Source organism: Oncorhynchus clarkii, chromosome 33, assembly GCF_045791955.1.
Source record: "Oncorhynchus clarkii lewisi isolate Uvic-CL-2024 chromosome 33, UVic_Ocla_1.0, whole genome shotgun sequence".
In the NCBI taxonomy this organism is placed as follows: domain Eukaryota; kingdom Metazoa; phylum Chordata; class Actinopteri; order Salmoniformes; family Salmonidae; genus Oncorhynchus; species Oncorhynchus clarkii.
This window is the reverse complement of record NC_092179.1, coordinates 15,145,482-15,159,477: the sequence shown is the minus strand read 5'-3', so window position 1 is coordinate 15,159,477 and position 13,996 is coordinate 15,145,482. Positions and strand designations below refer to the sequence as shown.

The window sequence follows — 13,996 nt, the reverse complement described above, 5'->3', positions numbered from 1 at the left end:
CGCACAAGCACACTTTTAAAATAGAGGTTCTCTAAGAAAAATTGTGGATCTTCTCCACTTACATCATGTGAGGCTGGAGAAATAGTGTTTTGGGATATTTATTGAATGTTGTAGCTTGTTGTATTACCAATACCTAATGCAGACAAAGTAGGTCAAGGGTATAAGTAGAGGACAAGGAGTAAAACTAAAATCAAACGTTAAACTCTGGCTCAACTCAATTTATTGAGTGCCTCTCTCTGGCATTTCGGCAAGCCTAAAGTTGGTAGGATGTCAAAACTGAATTTGTGTAGCGTAGAAATCACTTCGGAAATACAAATCCACAAATTGGATTTAACACCCATTAATTTAATACAAAAAATTGCAACTTCATCTGTTTAGTATTGCACTTCCGGTGAAGGGGACAACGCGAGAGTTTTCCATCTCGCTCCGCCTATTTCTCTTGGTAACAACAAACAGCGCCAAACTGCTGTAACCGTTAATGGACCGAACCCCGGTGTGTTGCGTTCCTGACGGAACAATGGACCCGTTATGGAAAAAAGTCAACTCATTTACTGGACCTATTCCCCGGTCAAGACACGGACACCGAGCAGCGGCTATTCGGGAACTTATTATCGTGTTTGGAGGTGGAAACGAGGGGATAGCGGAGGAGCTCCATGTTTACAACACCGGTAGGCTAACGCGTTAATGAACGCTAGCTAATGGATGAGACACATTTTGTGTTTGAGAAGTGAGCTAACTTAACTATTTGGTTTTCCTAGCCATCTGGTGCGACTAATATGTTAATGCCTTGAAAGTTTCACAAACATTCCCTGAAGCTAAGCAGCCAGCTTGCTTACTTGGCTAACGTTAGCTAGCGAAGCTAACCAAATTTATATATACTGTCTATGGTTGTTATCAGATGTAGTTTCTGTGTAGAATAGCTAACTTAGCTAGCATACAATTGATGTGGTGTGGAACAGATGATCACTTGAGAATCTCGAGGCCATGTAGCTAACAAACAAATAATTGTCGACTTAGCTTTTATAAGTTATATTGCGTAATTATAGTCACACAGGGCATTATGATTGAGTAAACATGAGTTATTCTCAGGTGATCAGATCTCTGGCCCTTTGTCTAGTCTCTAAGCAGTGGTTTCTCCCAGCGGTGAGAGGGGACATCCCTCCAGGCTGTGCTGCCCATGGTTTTGCCTGTGAGGGAACCCGTATCCTGGTCTTTGGCGGCATGGTGGAATTTGGCAAATACAACAACAGCCTGTACGAGCTACAGGTGAGGCTCTCGCACTCACTTGCGTCTTCTATAATAAACATCCTCTTGTCATGATTTATGCATAAGGTGAAGGGTGTGCTGCAGAATTGTCATTCACAGACCTGTAGCTCTGATGGAAGGTCTTCACAAGTACAGCATCTTCCCCCCTTAGATTGTACAGTAGATTGTATGTAGTCACTCGGATGGATAAGATGCCATAGTTGACCTCTGACCCTTTGTCTATCAGGCGAGCCGCTGGCTGTGGAAGAAGCTGAAACCCAGGCCACCAAAGAATGGCATGCCGCCCCCATGTCCCCGCCTCGGACACAGCTTCACCCTCATTGGGAACAAGTGCTACCTGTTCGGGGGACTGGCCAATGACAGTGAGGACCCCAATGGCAATGTCCCAAGGTATGGAGCTATGTATATAGCTCCAACAGTCTCCAACACAGCTTCTCTAATCAGGGTACTGAGGGTTGTGATAATCATAAGAAACCTTAATGCTTGCTCTGTCACTAATGATGTTCTCATCTAGCCTGGACCCAGATCTGTTTGGCCACACCAATGACCATAGGAGTTGGCAAGACCGCATAAACAGATCTGGGACCAGGCTAGTTCTCATTCCACTGGCTCTCTCTGTTTTCTCTCTGCAGGTACCTAGATGACTTTTATGAGCTGGAGCTGCAGTCAGTGTCAGGGGTGAAGGGTTGGAACATTCCAGATACTAAGGGTGTGGGTCCGTGGGCTCGAGAGTCCCACACCTCGGTGGCATACACTGGGACAAGCTCCCCCAAACTCTACATCTTCGGAGGGATGAGAGGCAGTCGCCTTGACGACCTCTGGCAGCTTGACCTCGGTAACCTCATCTCAGTCTACTAACATGCTTTGATGAACCACAATCTGACCACAACACTTTGAATTAACTAATCTCCTTGGTGTGAATTCAGGTTGCTGTAACCAACCTTCCGTTTCCATAAACCGCAACCTTGCATTTGTGTTTATGGCGATGAACTGATTGAAGTGAGGTAATCTAACTGGCTCTCCACTCTCTTCTGTCTGATCTTTAGAATCTATGACATGGTCTACACCTGACACTAAAGGACCCCTTCCTCTACCCAGAAGCCTTCACTCTGCCAACGTTATAGAAAACAAGTAATGGAAATATGTATTTTGTGTGTGGTGTATATGTTTGTGTGGCATCATGGATGTTTGCCTAATATGTTTTTTTTTTTTTTTTTTTTTTTTTTTTTTTTTTTTTTTTGCCTCTGTGTGGGAAGGATGTATGTTTTTGGGGGATGGGTCCCCTTTCCAGAGACAGACAAACCTAACGCCCTGGGTGCTGAATGGATATGTACCAACTCCTTATCCGTGCTCAACTTAGGTCAGTATCATACATCATTATTACAAGCTCATCACTTAGGGTATCTGGCTGGTCACATAACGGGCATTCCATTTAAATTCATATTATGAGAATCATCACATTGAATTGAACCCAGTAAGGTTAAATCAATCAAATGTATGTATAAAGCCCCTTTTCCATCTGCAGAAGTTAAAGTCCTTAAACAGTTTACCCCTTTTCCTGTTGATATCAGACACCATGACATGGCAGAGCCTAGGCCCGGATCAGCAACAGGGGCAGACAGTGAGCCAGGGTGACCAGGAAGATCCCCAGCCCAGCAGCGGGGGACCCCGAGCCAGGGCAGGCCACTGTGCTGCCTCTGTCGGCTCCCGCCTCTACATCTGGAGCGGCCGTGACGGCTACCGGAAGAGCTGGAACTACCAGGTGTGCTGCAAGGACCTGTGGTATCTGGAGACAGGTGAGAAGAGAGACAAGGATACTATTAATATCAGCATATGTCTTATTACTGTCGCTCAAAATGTGCTGCAGCGTCATACCATATTTAAAGCATATTTGTATATATATTTTTTAAAACCTTTATTTAACTAGGAAAGTCAGTGAAGAGTGTATTTCTCAGTTGTTCACACTTGCTATCTGCAAGGCCATTTTGCTGCTACAACCTAACTGTAACTTGTGGTGTTTTCAGAGCGGCCCTCCACCCCAGCAGCAGTACTACTGGTCAAGTCCACCGTCAACATGCTCCATGTGGCCTGGCGCCCCCTACCTGCAGCAGAGTGTTACATCCTCCAGCTGCAGCCCGTCTCCCCCTCCAACACCCCAGCCAACCCCACTGCCCGACCCAGCACAGATGGCCAGGAGAGGAACCCCCAGGACCAAGGTGAGAGGAGAAATCTACCTGCTGCTCACACACAACCAATCAGAGACCATTAATTTGAATAGGAATGACAACAGGGAATTTCACATGGCCTTCAGAGGAGTTCTGTCTGATGCCAAGCAATTGGCTTTGAAAGTGGTTTAGAAGCAGAAGCCTTTGTCCAGGGCCATCTGGTCCACTCTCAAGGTCAGGGTTGACGCCTGTACTGGGCCAGGGTTGAAGGTTGAAGCAGGCTAAGAAGAGGCATATATGTAAAGCTATGCTTGATGTGCTCTTTTTCCTCCAGATGTCCAGTCAGCTCAGGTCCCAGACGACCCCACCTCACAGGAAGCCCAGAATACATCCCAACAGGTCAGATGGTGACCCTTATACCCATATCTAGTTGTCTTAGCTACAGTGCTGGGAAAGTGCTATATTCAGATGGTGTTAGTACTGCCATTGAAACCGTAACAGCTAAGCTAAATGTTACATCCATATTTTGTTAATGCTACATTGACTGACACTGAATATTGCGGTCTCTTCACCTTGCACGCCAGGAGGTGGCTGCAGGGCAGAAGGTGACTCCCATGGAAGTGTCAGAGGCTGTTCGAGACCCCCATCCAGAGAGAGAAAGTGATGCTAGTGGAAAAACACACTCCGAGTCCTTTGGACAGGAGGGTGACCCCACAAAAACCTCCCAGCGCTCGGACACAGTGGCGAGCAGTGAGCACCAGCCAGGTAACAGCATGGACCCCAAGCTAGCTTTTTACTAGTATGGTTTGAATATCATCGGCATAACCAATGACAGTCCTTCCTCATTCACAGGACAAGAACCTGACAGCACTTCCTCAGATCCCAACACTGTCAAATGCAAGGTAGGATTAGAATACTAAGGAAGTTATTCATTTGTCTACCACAGAGACTGAAGGAAATAATGCCTGTCTGTGCCCTGTAGGTATCTGGTGAGAAATCAGATGAGTCTGAGTGGTTTGATGCTGGAGTGTTCAAAACCCTGTTCTCTGAGGTTACCCACTACTACCTGCCACCTGAAAATGACATTATTTCCACCATCTACAGCAGACCCACTAACACTAAAGAGGTAAGCCACATCTTGGTTTGAATCTTAAATGACAGTATATAATGAAAAACATGCCCCAGAATGTGTGCAGATAACATGCAGTAACAATCTTCGGCTAGCAGTCATTTTTGTTAATTTGTCTCTAATCTGTTTATTGATTTCCCAATTTGACACACACCACACTCCCACAGATTAATTTGCAGGGGCCTCAGGACTATGAGTGGAGGGAGAAGCAGGAGCTGTGTCCAGGTGTAGCGTACAGGTTCAGAGTAGCAGGCATCAACAGCTGTGGTCAGGGAGACTTCAGCCCTGCCAGCGAGTTCAAAACCTGCCAGCCCGGCTTCCCCGGAGCGCCCTCAGCTGTCAAGATCACCAAGGTACAGTACACTCCTGCAGCCTACTTTACACACAGAGAAGGTTACTGATGAGGGGTGTAAATGAGGCCAAGCACACTAACAGAATGTGCTGCCAGCATTCGTTATTGTTCAACAGAGGCTTCAGAGAGCTCACATGGGACATTGTGACTTCTTTCTGCCTTTCTAGTTCCACAATATATTTCTAGTTTTATCAAATGTGTATCATTGTTTCATCTCAATTAGCTGTTTTTCCTCTCATCCTTTATCCACCAACCCCCTCCCCCAGGCTAATGACTCTGTCCACATCACATGGGACTCCCCCACCTCCCCGTCAGGTAAGATCCTGGAGTACTCCATGTACCTGGCGGTGAGGAAGAGCCGGTCCAGCAGCAGCTCTGAGCGTCCTGGCCAGCTGGCCTTCATCAGGATCTACCGTGGCACCAAGACCTCTTGCACCGTCAGCCCCGCCCACCTGGCCAATGCCTACATCGACAGTTCCGCCCCCAACCGGCCAGCTGTCGTCTTCCGCATCGCGGCCAAGAACGAGCAGGGCTACGGGCCCGCCACACAGATTCGCTGGCTACAGGGTATGCGGCAAGACGGGTGGGGGGGTGTTTATCCTGACCCTGAATCAGTACTCTAGTGGCATACTGACTGTCACAACTGAGTGGTTTCTAACCATGGGCTCTGTCTCCTTTCAGATGCCAGTAAACTCAAAGCCTCGTCGTCACAACCAGACGGCAGCCCCACAGAGGCAGAACAGGAGGCAGCAGACAGGTGAACAAGCTCTGCTCTCATCTGACTAAACCTTAGGAGAAGGTTTATATGACATGAGTTGTCCCTTGCCGTTGTCAGGCTTGCTCTTTTTAGAGTTTGATGTTAGAGGACTTATTGTCGTTTTTTTCTCCTCGTGTCTTGCAGCTCAGGTTGAAGATGGACTGCCAGACGCTTGCCGATACCCAGGAAAGATGATGTAACTAGTCAGAGGGCATGACTACTTTCCAACCCGAGCCATGTCCCTCACAAAAAGGCTGTACAGAACTTATAGATTTTTAAGTTATTTTTTATGTTTTTTCTAATTGTTGTACATAACTGTTGCGTGTGTTAATTTCCACTTGTCATTTGACCACACTGTATTACATTATAGTGTACTAAAATTTGTACTTCCATTAGTATTTTTGAAGTTAAATAGATAACTGATGTTATGACCAGAGAATTTCCCCTCTTGTCAAACAGACAAGGAATGAATGTGCCTTAGTGTATGAAGGGGTTTTGAATGGGGATGATGATCAACTGGCCAGCGACTGCTTCACTATAATTAACATGTAGCAAACTTGAATAGTAGTGCGATATTTTGTGTGTTTCTAATTTGGGCCAAGTCGATGGTTGTATTTCAGCCTCAGCATGCAGAATTATTTTTGTTAAGTATAACATGATTCCAGCACAGCACTTCTTACATGCCTTGTCGGTATGGAATGTGAGGGTTTGAGTCCATCAATTTGTTGTTCATTTACCATTTTCATATTTATGAATACTGTTATTATCCTTTATTCAATTGTCTTCATTTTTATTTTGTAGCCATGGGAAGTAAGCCATGTGTTTATCTTAAGCTATCCATACTTCTGTTCATACATAAATACAGTGATTAACACTACCTTTCCTCTCTTATAGCACTGTAGCTCACTATGCAATGTGGAAATCACTAGGTTTCTTTAGGCCGCTCATTGAATTTACAAATTGAATTGTAGATTTGATCCAGACATTAATTCCATCTCCGGCAAAAGCGAAGATGCATATGATTCAAATATTTTTGTTGTTGTTGAAACTAACTTTTTTTTTTTACCATATGTTACTCAGTGAGCATGTAGCCTAGATCTCATTTTTGTTTTGTTAATATGAGCTCATTACAGGAGAGAATTGTTTTAACGTTCCTGTTTTGTTACAGGGTTGTATTGACAAATAATCCGGGCTGCATGACTATGTTATCCCTGTACTCTTGGTAGGTGTATGTTGTACAATGTGTCAAAGGAGAACCTAGAACATTGTGGACTTTTGTTAACAGTCCAAATGTGGTTAAAATACACCAATAAATAAAACTGGTCATGACAATCTGCTAATGAGCATTGACTATGTGTGTGTGATCATTGTCTGATATCAGGTCATTGGCATCAGTTATTTAACATCTACCGGTAAATTACAAAATACACCGCAAAACCTTTAGTTAATTTGTGAAAATGGATCAAACTGAAAACTTAAATTCATTGCAGCAAGTGTTCAGGACTCACGAGCACTTTTCCAAGAGCTTATGTAATGTTGCCATTTAACCACATTGGGCTAAAATTGTAGTAGAGTTAAGATACCACAAAAGCATTAGTGAGGTCGGACACTGATGTTGGGCGATTAGGCCTGGCTCGCAGTCTGCGTTCCAATTCATCCCAAAGGTGTTCGATGGGGTTGAGGTCAAGGCTCTGTGCAGGCCAGGCCAGTTCTTTCACACCGATCTCAACAAATCATTTCTGTATGGATCTCGCTTTGTGCACAGGGGCATTGTCATTCTGAAACAAGAAAGGGCCTTCCCCCAAACTGTTGTCACAAAGTTGTAAGCACAGAATCGTCTAGAATGTCATTGTATGCTGTAGCATTAGGGGGCCTAGCCTGACCCATGAAAACAGCCCCCAGAACATTATTCCTCCTCCATTAAACGTTTACAGTTGGCACTATGCATTGTGGCAGGTAGCGTTCTCTTGGCATCCTCCAAACCCAAATGAGTCCGTCAGACTGCTAGATGGTGACGCATGATATTTCACTCCAGAGAACGTGTTTCCACTGGTGATGTTTCCACTGGTGATGAGTCCAATGGCGGCGAGCTTTACACCACTCCAGCCAACGCTTGGCATTGCGCATGGTGATGTTAGGATTGTGTCCGTCTGCTCGGATATGGAAACCCATTTTATGAAGCTCCCGACGAACAGTTCTTGTGCTGGCATTGCTTCCAGAGGCAGTTTGGAACTCAGTGGTGAGTGTTGCAACCGAGGACAGATGTTCTTTTACGCGGTCCTGTTCTGTGAGCTTGTGACCTACCGCTTCACAGCTGAGCCGTTCCTGCTGAGCTGCTCCTAGATGTTTCCACTTCACAATAACATCACTAAGGTAACTGAGCTAAACGACTACCGCCCCGTAGCACTCACTTCGTCATCATGAAGTGCTTTGAGAGACTAGTCAAGGACCATATCACCTCCACCCTACCTGACACCCTAGACCCACTCCAATTTGCTTACCGCCCAAATAGGTCCACAGACGATGCAATTTCAACCACACTGCACACTGCCCTAACCCATCTGGACAAGAGGAATACCTATGTGAGAATGCTGTTCATCGACTACAGCTCGGCATTTAACACCATAGTGCCCTCCAAGCTCGTCATCAAGCTTGAGACCCTGGGTCTCAACCCCGCCCTGTGCAACTGGGTACTGGACTTCCTGACGGGCCACCCCCAGGTGGTGAGGGTAGGTAACAACATCTCCACCCGGCAGATCCTCAACACTGGGGCCCCACAAGGGTGCGTTCTGAGCCCTCTCCTGTACTCCCTGTTCAACCCACGACTGCGTGGCCGCGCACATCTCCAACTCAATCATCAAGTTTGCGGACGACACAACAGTGGTAGGCTTGATTACCAACAACGACGAGACGGCCTACAGGGAGGAGGTGAGGGCCCCCGGAGTGTGGTGTCAAGAAAATAACCTCACACTCAACGTCAACAAAACTAAGGAGATGATTGTGGACTTCAGCAAACAGCAGAGGGAACACCCCCCTATCCACATCGATGGAACAGTAGTGGAGAGGGTAGTAAGTTTTAAGTTCCTCGGCGTACACATCACAGACAAACTGAATTGGTCCACCCACACAGACAGCATTGTGAAGAAGGTGCAGCAGCGCCTCTTCAACCTCAGGAGGCTGAAGAAATTTGACTTGTCACCAAAAGCACTCACAAACTTCTACAGATGCACAATCAAGAGCATCCTGTCGGGCTGTATCACCGCCTGGTACGGCAACTGCTCCGCCCACAACCGTAAGGCTCTCCAGAGGGTAGTGAGGTCTGCACAACGCATCACCGGGGGCAAAATACCTGCCCTCCAGGACACCTACACCACCCGATGTCACAGGAAGGCCATAAAGATCATCAAGGACAACAACCACCCGAGCCACTGCCTGTTCACCCCGCTATCATCCAGAAGGCGAGGTCAGTACAGGTGCATCAAAGCTGGGACCGAGAGACTGAAAAACAGCTTCTATCTCAAGGCCATCAGACTGTTAAACAGCCACCACTAACATTGAGTGGCTGCTGCCAACACACTGACTCAACTTCAGCCACTTGAATAATGGGAATTGATGGGAAATTATGTAAAATATATCACTAGCCACTTTAAACAATGCTACCTAATATAATGTTTACATACCCTACATTATTCATCTCTTATGTATACGTATATACTGTACTCTATCATCTACTGCATCTTTATGTAATACATGTATCACTAGCCACTTCAACTATGCCACTTTGTTTACATACTCATCTCATATGTATATACTGCACTCAATACCATCTACTGTATCTTGCCTATGCCGCTCTGTACCATCACTCATTCATATATCTTTATGTACATATTCTTTATCCCCTTACACTTGTGTCTATAAGGTAGTAGTTTTGGAATTGTTAGCTAGATTACTTGTTGGTTATTACTGCATTGTCGGAACTAGAAGCACAAGCATTTCGCTACACTTGCATTAACATCTGCTAACCATGTGTATGTGACAAATAAAATTTGATTTGATTTGACTTACGGTTTACCGGGGCAGCTCAAGCAGGGCAGAAATTTGATGAACTGACTTGTTGGAAAGGTGGCATCCTATGGCCGTGCCACGTTGAAAGTCACTGTCTTCGGTAAGGCAAATGTATTGCCAATGTTTGTCTATGGAGATTGCATGGTTGTGTGCTCGATTTTATACGCCTTTCAGCAACTAGTGTGGCTGAAACAGCCAATTCCACTCATTTTAAGGGGTGTCCAAATACACAAAAAGTATGTATAGACATTGCTCTTCTGATATGTTTTGTGTTCACGTTTCACGGCTAGAAAGGGACAGAACGGAGCTGATGGCCCAGTATCAGGGCACAGACCCGTCGAGAGACTGTAAACGCATTGAGTCTCTGCTGAGAGAGAAGGCCCAGCTCCACCTGCGTCTGAAGGGCCTGGAGGCTGACGTGGCTGAGCTCCGGGCCCAGAGGGACAACTCTGGCCAGCAAGCCGAGAACGTGCAGCACATCCAGGTCTGCCAGTTCGCAGAATCCCAGGCTGCAGCCAAGTCACTGGAGGTAAGAAACTTGTGGTCTCTGTCTGTCAATCTTGAACTGTTATTGTCACTATGAATATTAAGCTACATGATGAAATATATCTGTTGGAGTAAGTCCTAACTTAGGTAGAATGACTACTGTGTGCTTAGTTTGATTTGTGGAATAATTCATAATTTGATTGTGTTTCAGGCAGAGAGGCAGTCACTGCGCCTGCAGTTGGAGTGTCTGGGGAGCGAGTTGCAGCTGAGTCATGAACAGAACACCCAGCTGACCGGCAGACTACACAAGGCTGAGAGAGGTCAACACTCTCACCTGCCAGGTAAGTACCTATGTGATCCTTAACCTCTAACCCCAGAGATCATCAGCTGTATTTCTAAATAGCAGATGCTCTTATCCAGATCGACTTACAGTCCCCACCATTACCCCTTATATCAATAGGTTGCTGTGTGCTCATGCCAGTTTCTCTGTTTCTTTCAGATGGAGGGCGAGGCACTCTCACAAGCTGGAGTTGGCCAATGTGAAGCCGGAGTGTGCCAGGTCTAGAGGGGAAGTGGAGAGGGAGAGAGATGCACTACAGGGCCAAATGGAAGGTAACTCCGCAAATAACCTCTGTGTGCAGTACATGTATGATCAAAACACATCACTCTCATTTTAGTCTGCAAACGTAACTCTTTCCTTCCAGTCTCTCTCCTTTTGACTCCAACTTTTTCTCTCTCTCCCCCTCCTCCTTCCTTTCTTCTCTGGCTGTCTGTCAGGTATGCAGTCTGATGTGGAGGTGTTGAAGGGGATGGTGGAGAGACAGAAGGAGGTGCTGGCTGAGAGGGAGGGGGAACTCGTCCGGAGGGTGCAGGCCGCTCGCGACGAGGAGTACCACAAAACAGCCACCGTGCACGAGGAGAAGTTAGGCTCGCTCTCTCTCACACACACTGTCTCAGATTACTTTGATGAAGTTGTGTAAATCGATCTTGTGTGTGTCACAGGAGGTTGGTGGTGCCTTATTTGGGGAGGGTGGGCTCGTGGTAATGGCTGGAGTGGAATAGTATAAAACACATGGTTTCCAGGTGTTTGATGCCATTCCATTTGCTCCATTTCAGTCATTTTATAAGCCGTCCTCCCCTCAGCAGCCTCCACTGGTGTGTGTGTATATAGTGTGTGTGTGTGTGTTCAGGTTCGTGCTGGACGATTCTCTGGCTGAGCTGGAGCAGCAGAGGGCGCTACAGGATGCTGCTGGCCACACCCAGAAAGAGGAGTGTGAGGAGCGTCTCCATGGCGCCCAGCTGGGGGAGGAGTCTGCCCATAAGGAATTGCAGAACCTCAGGTTAGTAAGAGGTGTTGCTTTACCTGTGTATAGTATGCATTACTAATATATTTCATATAAATGTGTCTTAATGACCCTGTGTATGTTGCGTGTGTCAGGACTAAATTGCAGCAGCAGGGCTCTCAGCTGGAGGAAATGGAGACACAGAAGACAGAATGCCAATCTGAGACGGGTACTAAACTGCCTGAGGCTCAGCGCCTGACTGACATTCCGTTTGTATTGCCCTTTCAACATTGATTGGCTGATGTAAATGCCCTATGTTAAAGTTAATGTCCAAACAACGTTGAGTTGACCACGTACCCGTCCCTCCCTCTCACAGCAGAACCAGGAGCTGGGGTTGCAGCTGGGTACGTTGTCCCACTCCGAGGCTGAGCTTCTGGAGTCCAACCAGTGTCTGAGGGAAACCCTGGAGAGGGCCCGGGAGGACCTGAGGAGCGCCCGCTCACAAGCTGAGAGGACCCAACACGAAGCCGAGCGGTACTCTGCTTCACCTTTATACTGTGGTCTGTATACTGTATAGATATGCTGTCTATGAGGAGGAATGGAACTGTTTGAAATTCTACTGTTGGAACCATCAAGAGGTTTCTATTCTAACCCTCTCTCTCGCTCTCTCTGCAGATTGGTGGAGGAGCGTCGTGTGGAGGGGTTCGAGGAGAAAAACAAACTGCAGGAGAGGGATGCAGAGCTGCAGGAGAAGTACGGCTTGGCCAAGGAGAAACTACAGAGGGCTGCGCTGGCACAGAAAAAGGTCATCCTCGTACCTGGGTCTGAGGGGCCTAGTCTTCATGTGAGTACACCGAATCTGGGTACCTTCTCATATACCTTATCACTGGTGTTGACAGATCAGGGCCGGTATCCATAAAGAGTCTTGGAGTAGGAGTGCAGATCTAGGATCAGTTTTACTTTTAGATCATGATGAATAAGATTGTGGACAGGGGGGGGGTCTGGTCCTGAAAGGAATAGCTAGGTGACGATATCCTGTCAGGCTGTTTCACCACCTGGTACGGCAATCGCACCTTCCACAAGGGTGGTGCAGTCAGCCCAACACATCACTGGGGACACACTGCCTGCCCTACAGGACATCTACAGCACCCAGTGTCACAGGAAGGCCAAGAAGATCATGGACCTCAGCCACCAGAGCCACGGCCTGTTCACCCTTCTAACATCTAGAAGGTGGAAACTGTACAGGTGCATCAAAGCTGGGACACAGAGACTGAGAAACAGCTTCTATCTCCAGGGCATCAGACGGTTAAATATCCATCACTAGCCAGCCTCCGCTCGGTACCCTGCCCTGAACCTTAGTCACCATCACTAGCTGGCCTCCGCCCGGTACCCTGCCCTGATCCTTAGTCACCATCACTAGCTGGCCTCCGTCCGGTACCCTGCCCTGAACCTTAATAGACCTGCATGGTCATTCCAGACGTCTGCATTGGCCGTGCAGCATTTATGGTGATATGGCCTCTGCAGAAGTCAGGGCATTCATACTACTAATGCTTCGCTGCGCATAGCTGTTGTCAAGGAAGTGAGTTTGTGTTTATACAGGACCTCCCGCCCTCACCTACCGTCAAGCAAACATGTTAATGCGGAGCCATCCGCATTGTTACAAAATTTGAGAGTTGCACGGTTTTTTTATTTTTTTATTTTACCTTTATTTAACTAGGCAAGTCAGTTAAGAACAAATTCTTATTTTCAATGACGGCCTAGGAACAGTGGGTTAACTGCCTGTTCAGGGGCAGAACGACAGATTTGTACCTTGTCAGCTCGGGGGTTTGAACTTGCAACCTTCCGGTTACTAGTCCAACTCTCTAACCACTAGGCTACCCTGCCGCCCCAGAGAGTTGCACGGTGACATGGTACGGTGCTCAATTTGCCCACTGCATGTCTCTGGGGGCTCTGCAAGTGAGTCACACCATCCATACGGCGCCGCCGACCACATTTTCTGATCAAGCATAAATTGGCTCTTAGTTAGTGAAGTGACCAGTGTTAAATTATTATGCTATTGTTTACATACTGTTTCACTCACTTTGTTTATACTTCTTGTCATGGCTCATTTTTTTAGCTATACATTTCTTGATTATGTGTGTATTACTGCAGTTAGAGCTAGAAACACAAGCATTTAGTTGAACCTGCGATAACATCTGTGTACATGACCAATAAACTTTTGATTTGATAGGTGTTAGCAATATGGTAGAGGTCACTGCTCCATCCCTTTCTGTCCCTTCTCATCCTCTTTCTCCCCACCCCACTCTCTCTCTCAGGAGGAGCAGCACCAGAGAGGGTTATCACTGCTGTGTCGGAGGCTGGAGGAGGTAGCCTGTACTCAGCAGCAGCAGCAGCAGCAGATGGAGGAACTGGGGCCTCCCATGGACAGGGGCTCTGGCCTGCACGACTATCTCCCTGAACTTTGACCTCTCCACACTGACCCCACCCCCCCCA

At 46.9% G+C, this 13,996-nt stretch overlaps 1 protein-coding gene and 1 pseudogene across 1 annotated transcript; both read left to right on the top strand.

The window, feature by feature from the left end:
* Positions 1-429: 429 nt before the first annotated feature.
* LOC139392701 (host cell factor 2-like) lies at positions 430-7,020 on the top strand. The gene is made up of 16 exons (XM_071140880.1): positions 430-668; positions 1,118-1,266; positions 1,493-1,656; positions 1,899-2,101; positions 2,313-2,397; positions 2,523-2,626; positions 2,838-3,062; positions 3,291-3,482; positions 3,766-3,830; positions 4,016-4,196; positions 4,284-4,333; positions 4,414-4,557; positions 4,728-4,913; positions 5,179-5,479; positions 5,594-5,669; positions 5,814-7,020. Exons 1-16 carry the CDS (start codon positions 479-481, stop codon positions 5,821-5,823), a joined length of 2,325 nt encoding a protein of 774 aa, XP_070996981.1. The 5' UTR covers positions 430-478; the 3' UTR covers positions 5,824-7,020.
* A 2,976-nt stretch (positions 7,021-9,996) lies between these two features.
* LOC139392924 (centrosomal protein of 83 kDa-like) lies at positions 9,997-13,968 on the top strand (annotated as a pseudogene).
* The last annotated feature ends 28 nt before the right edge of the window (positions 13,969-13,996 follow it).

What these genes read in the sequence shown, in the direction of transcription:
- LOC139392701 (XM_071140880.1), top strand. Translation starts at nt 479, where the DNA reads ATGGACCGAACCCCGGTGTGTTGCGTTCCTGACGGAACAATGGACCCG. An exon ending in GCTCCATGTTTACAACACCG is followed by an intron (nt 669 to 1,117) that starts GTAGGCTAACGC and finishes CCCTTTGTCTAG; the next exon opens with TCTCTAAGCAGTGGTTTCTC. An exon ending in GAGGAACCCCCAGGACCAAG is followed by an intron (nt 3,483 to 3,765) that starts GTGAGAGGAGAA and finishes TTTTTCCTCCAG; the next exon opens with ATGTCCAGTCAGCTCAGGTC.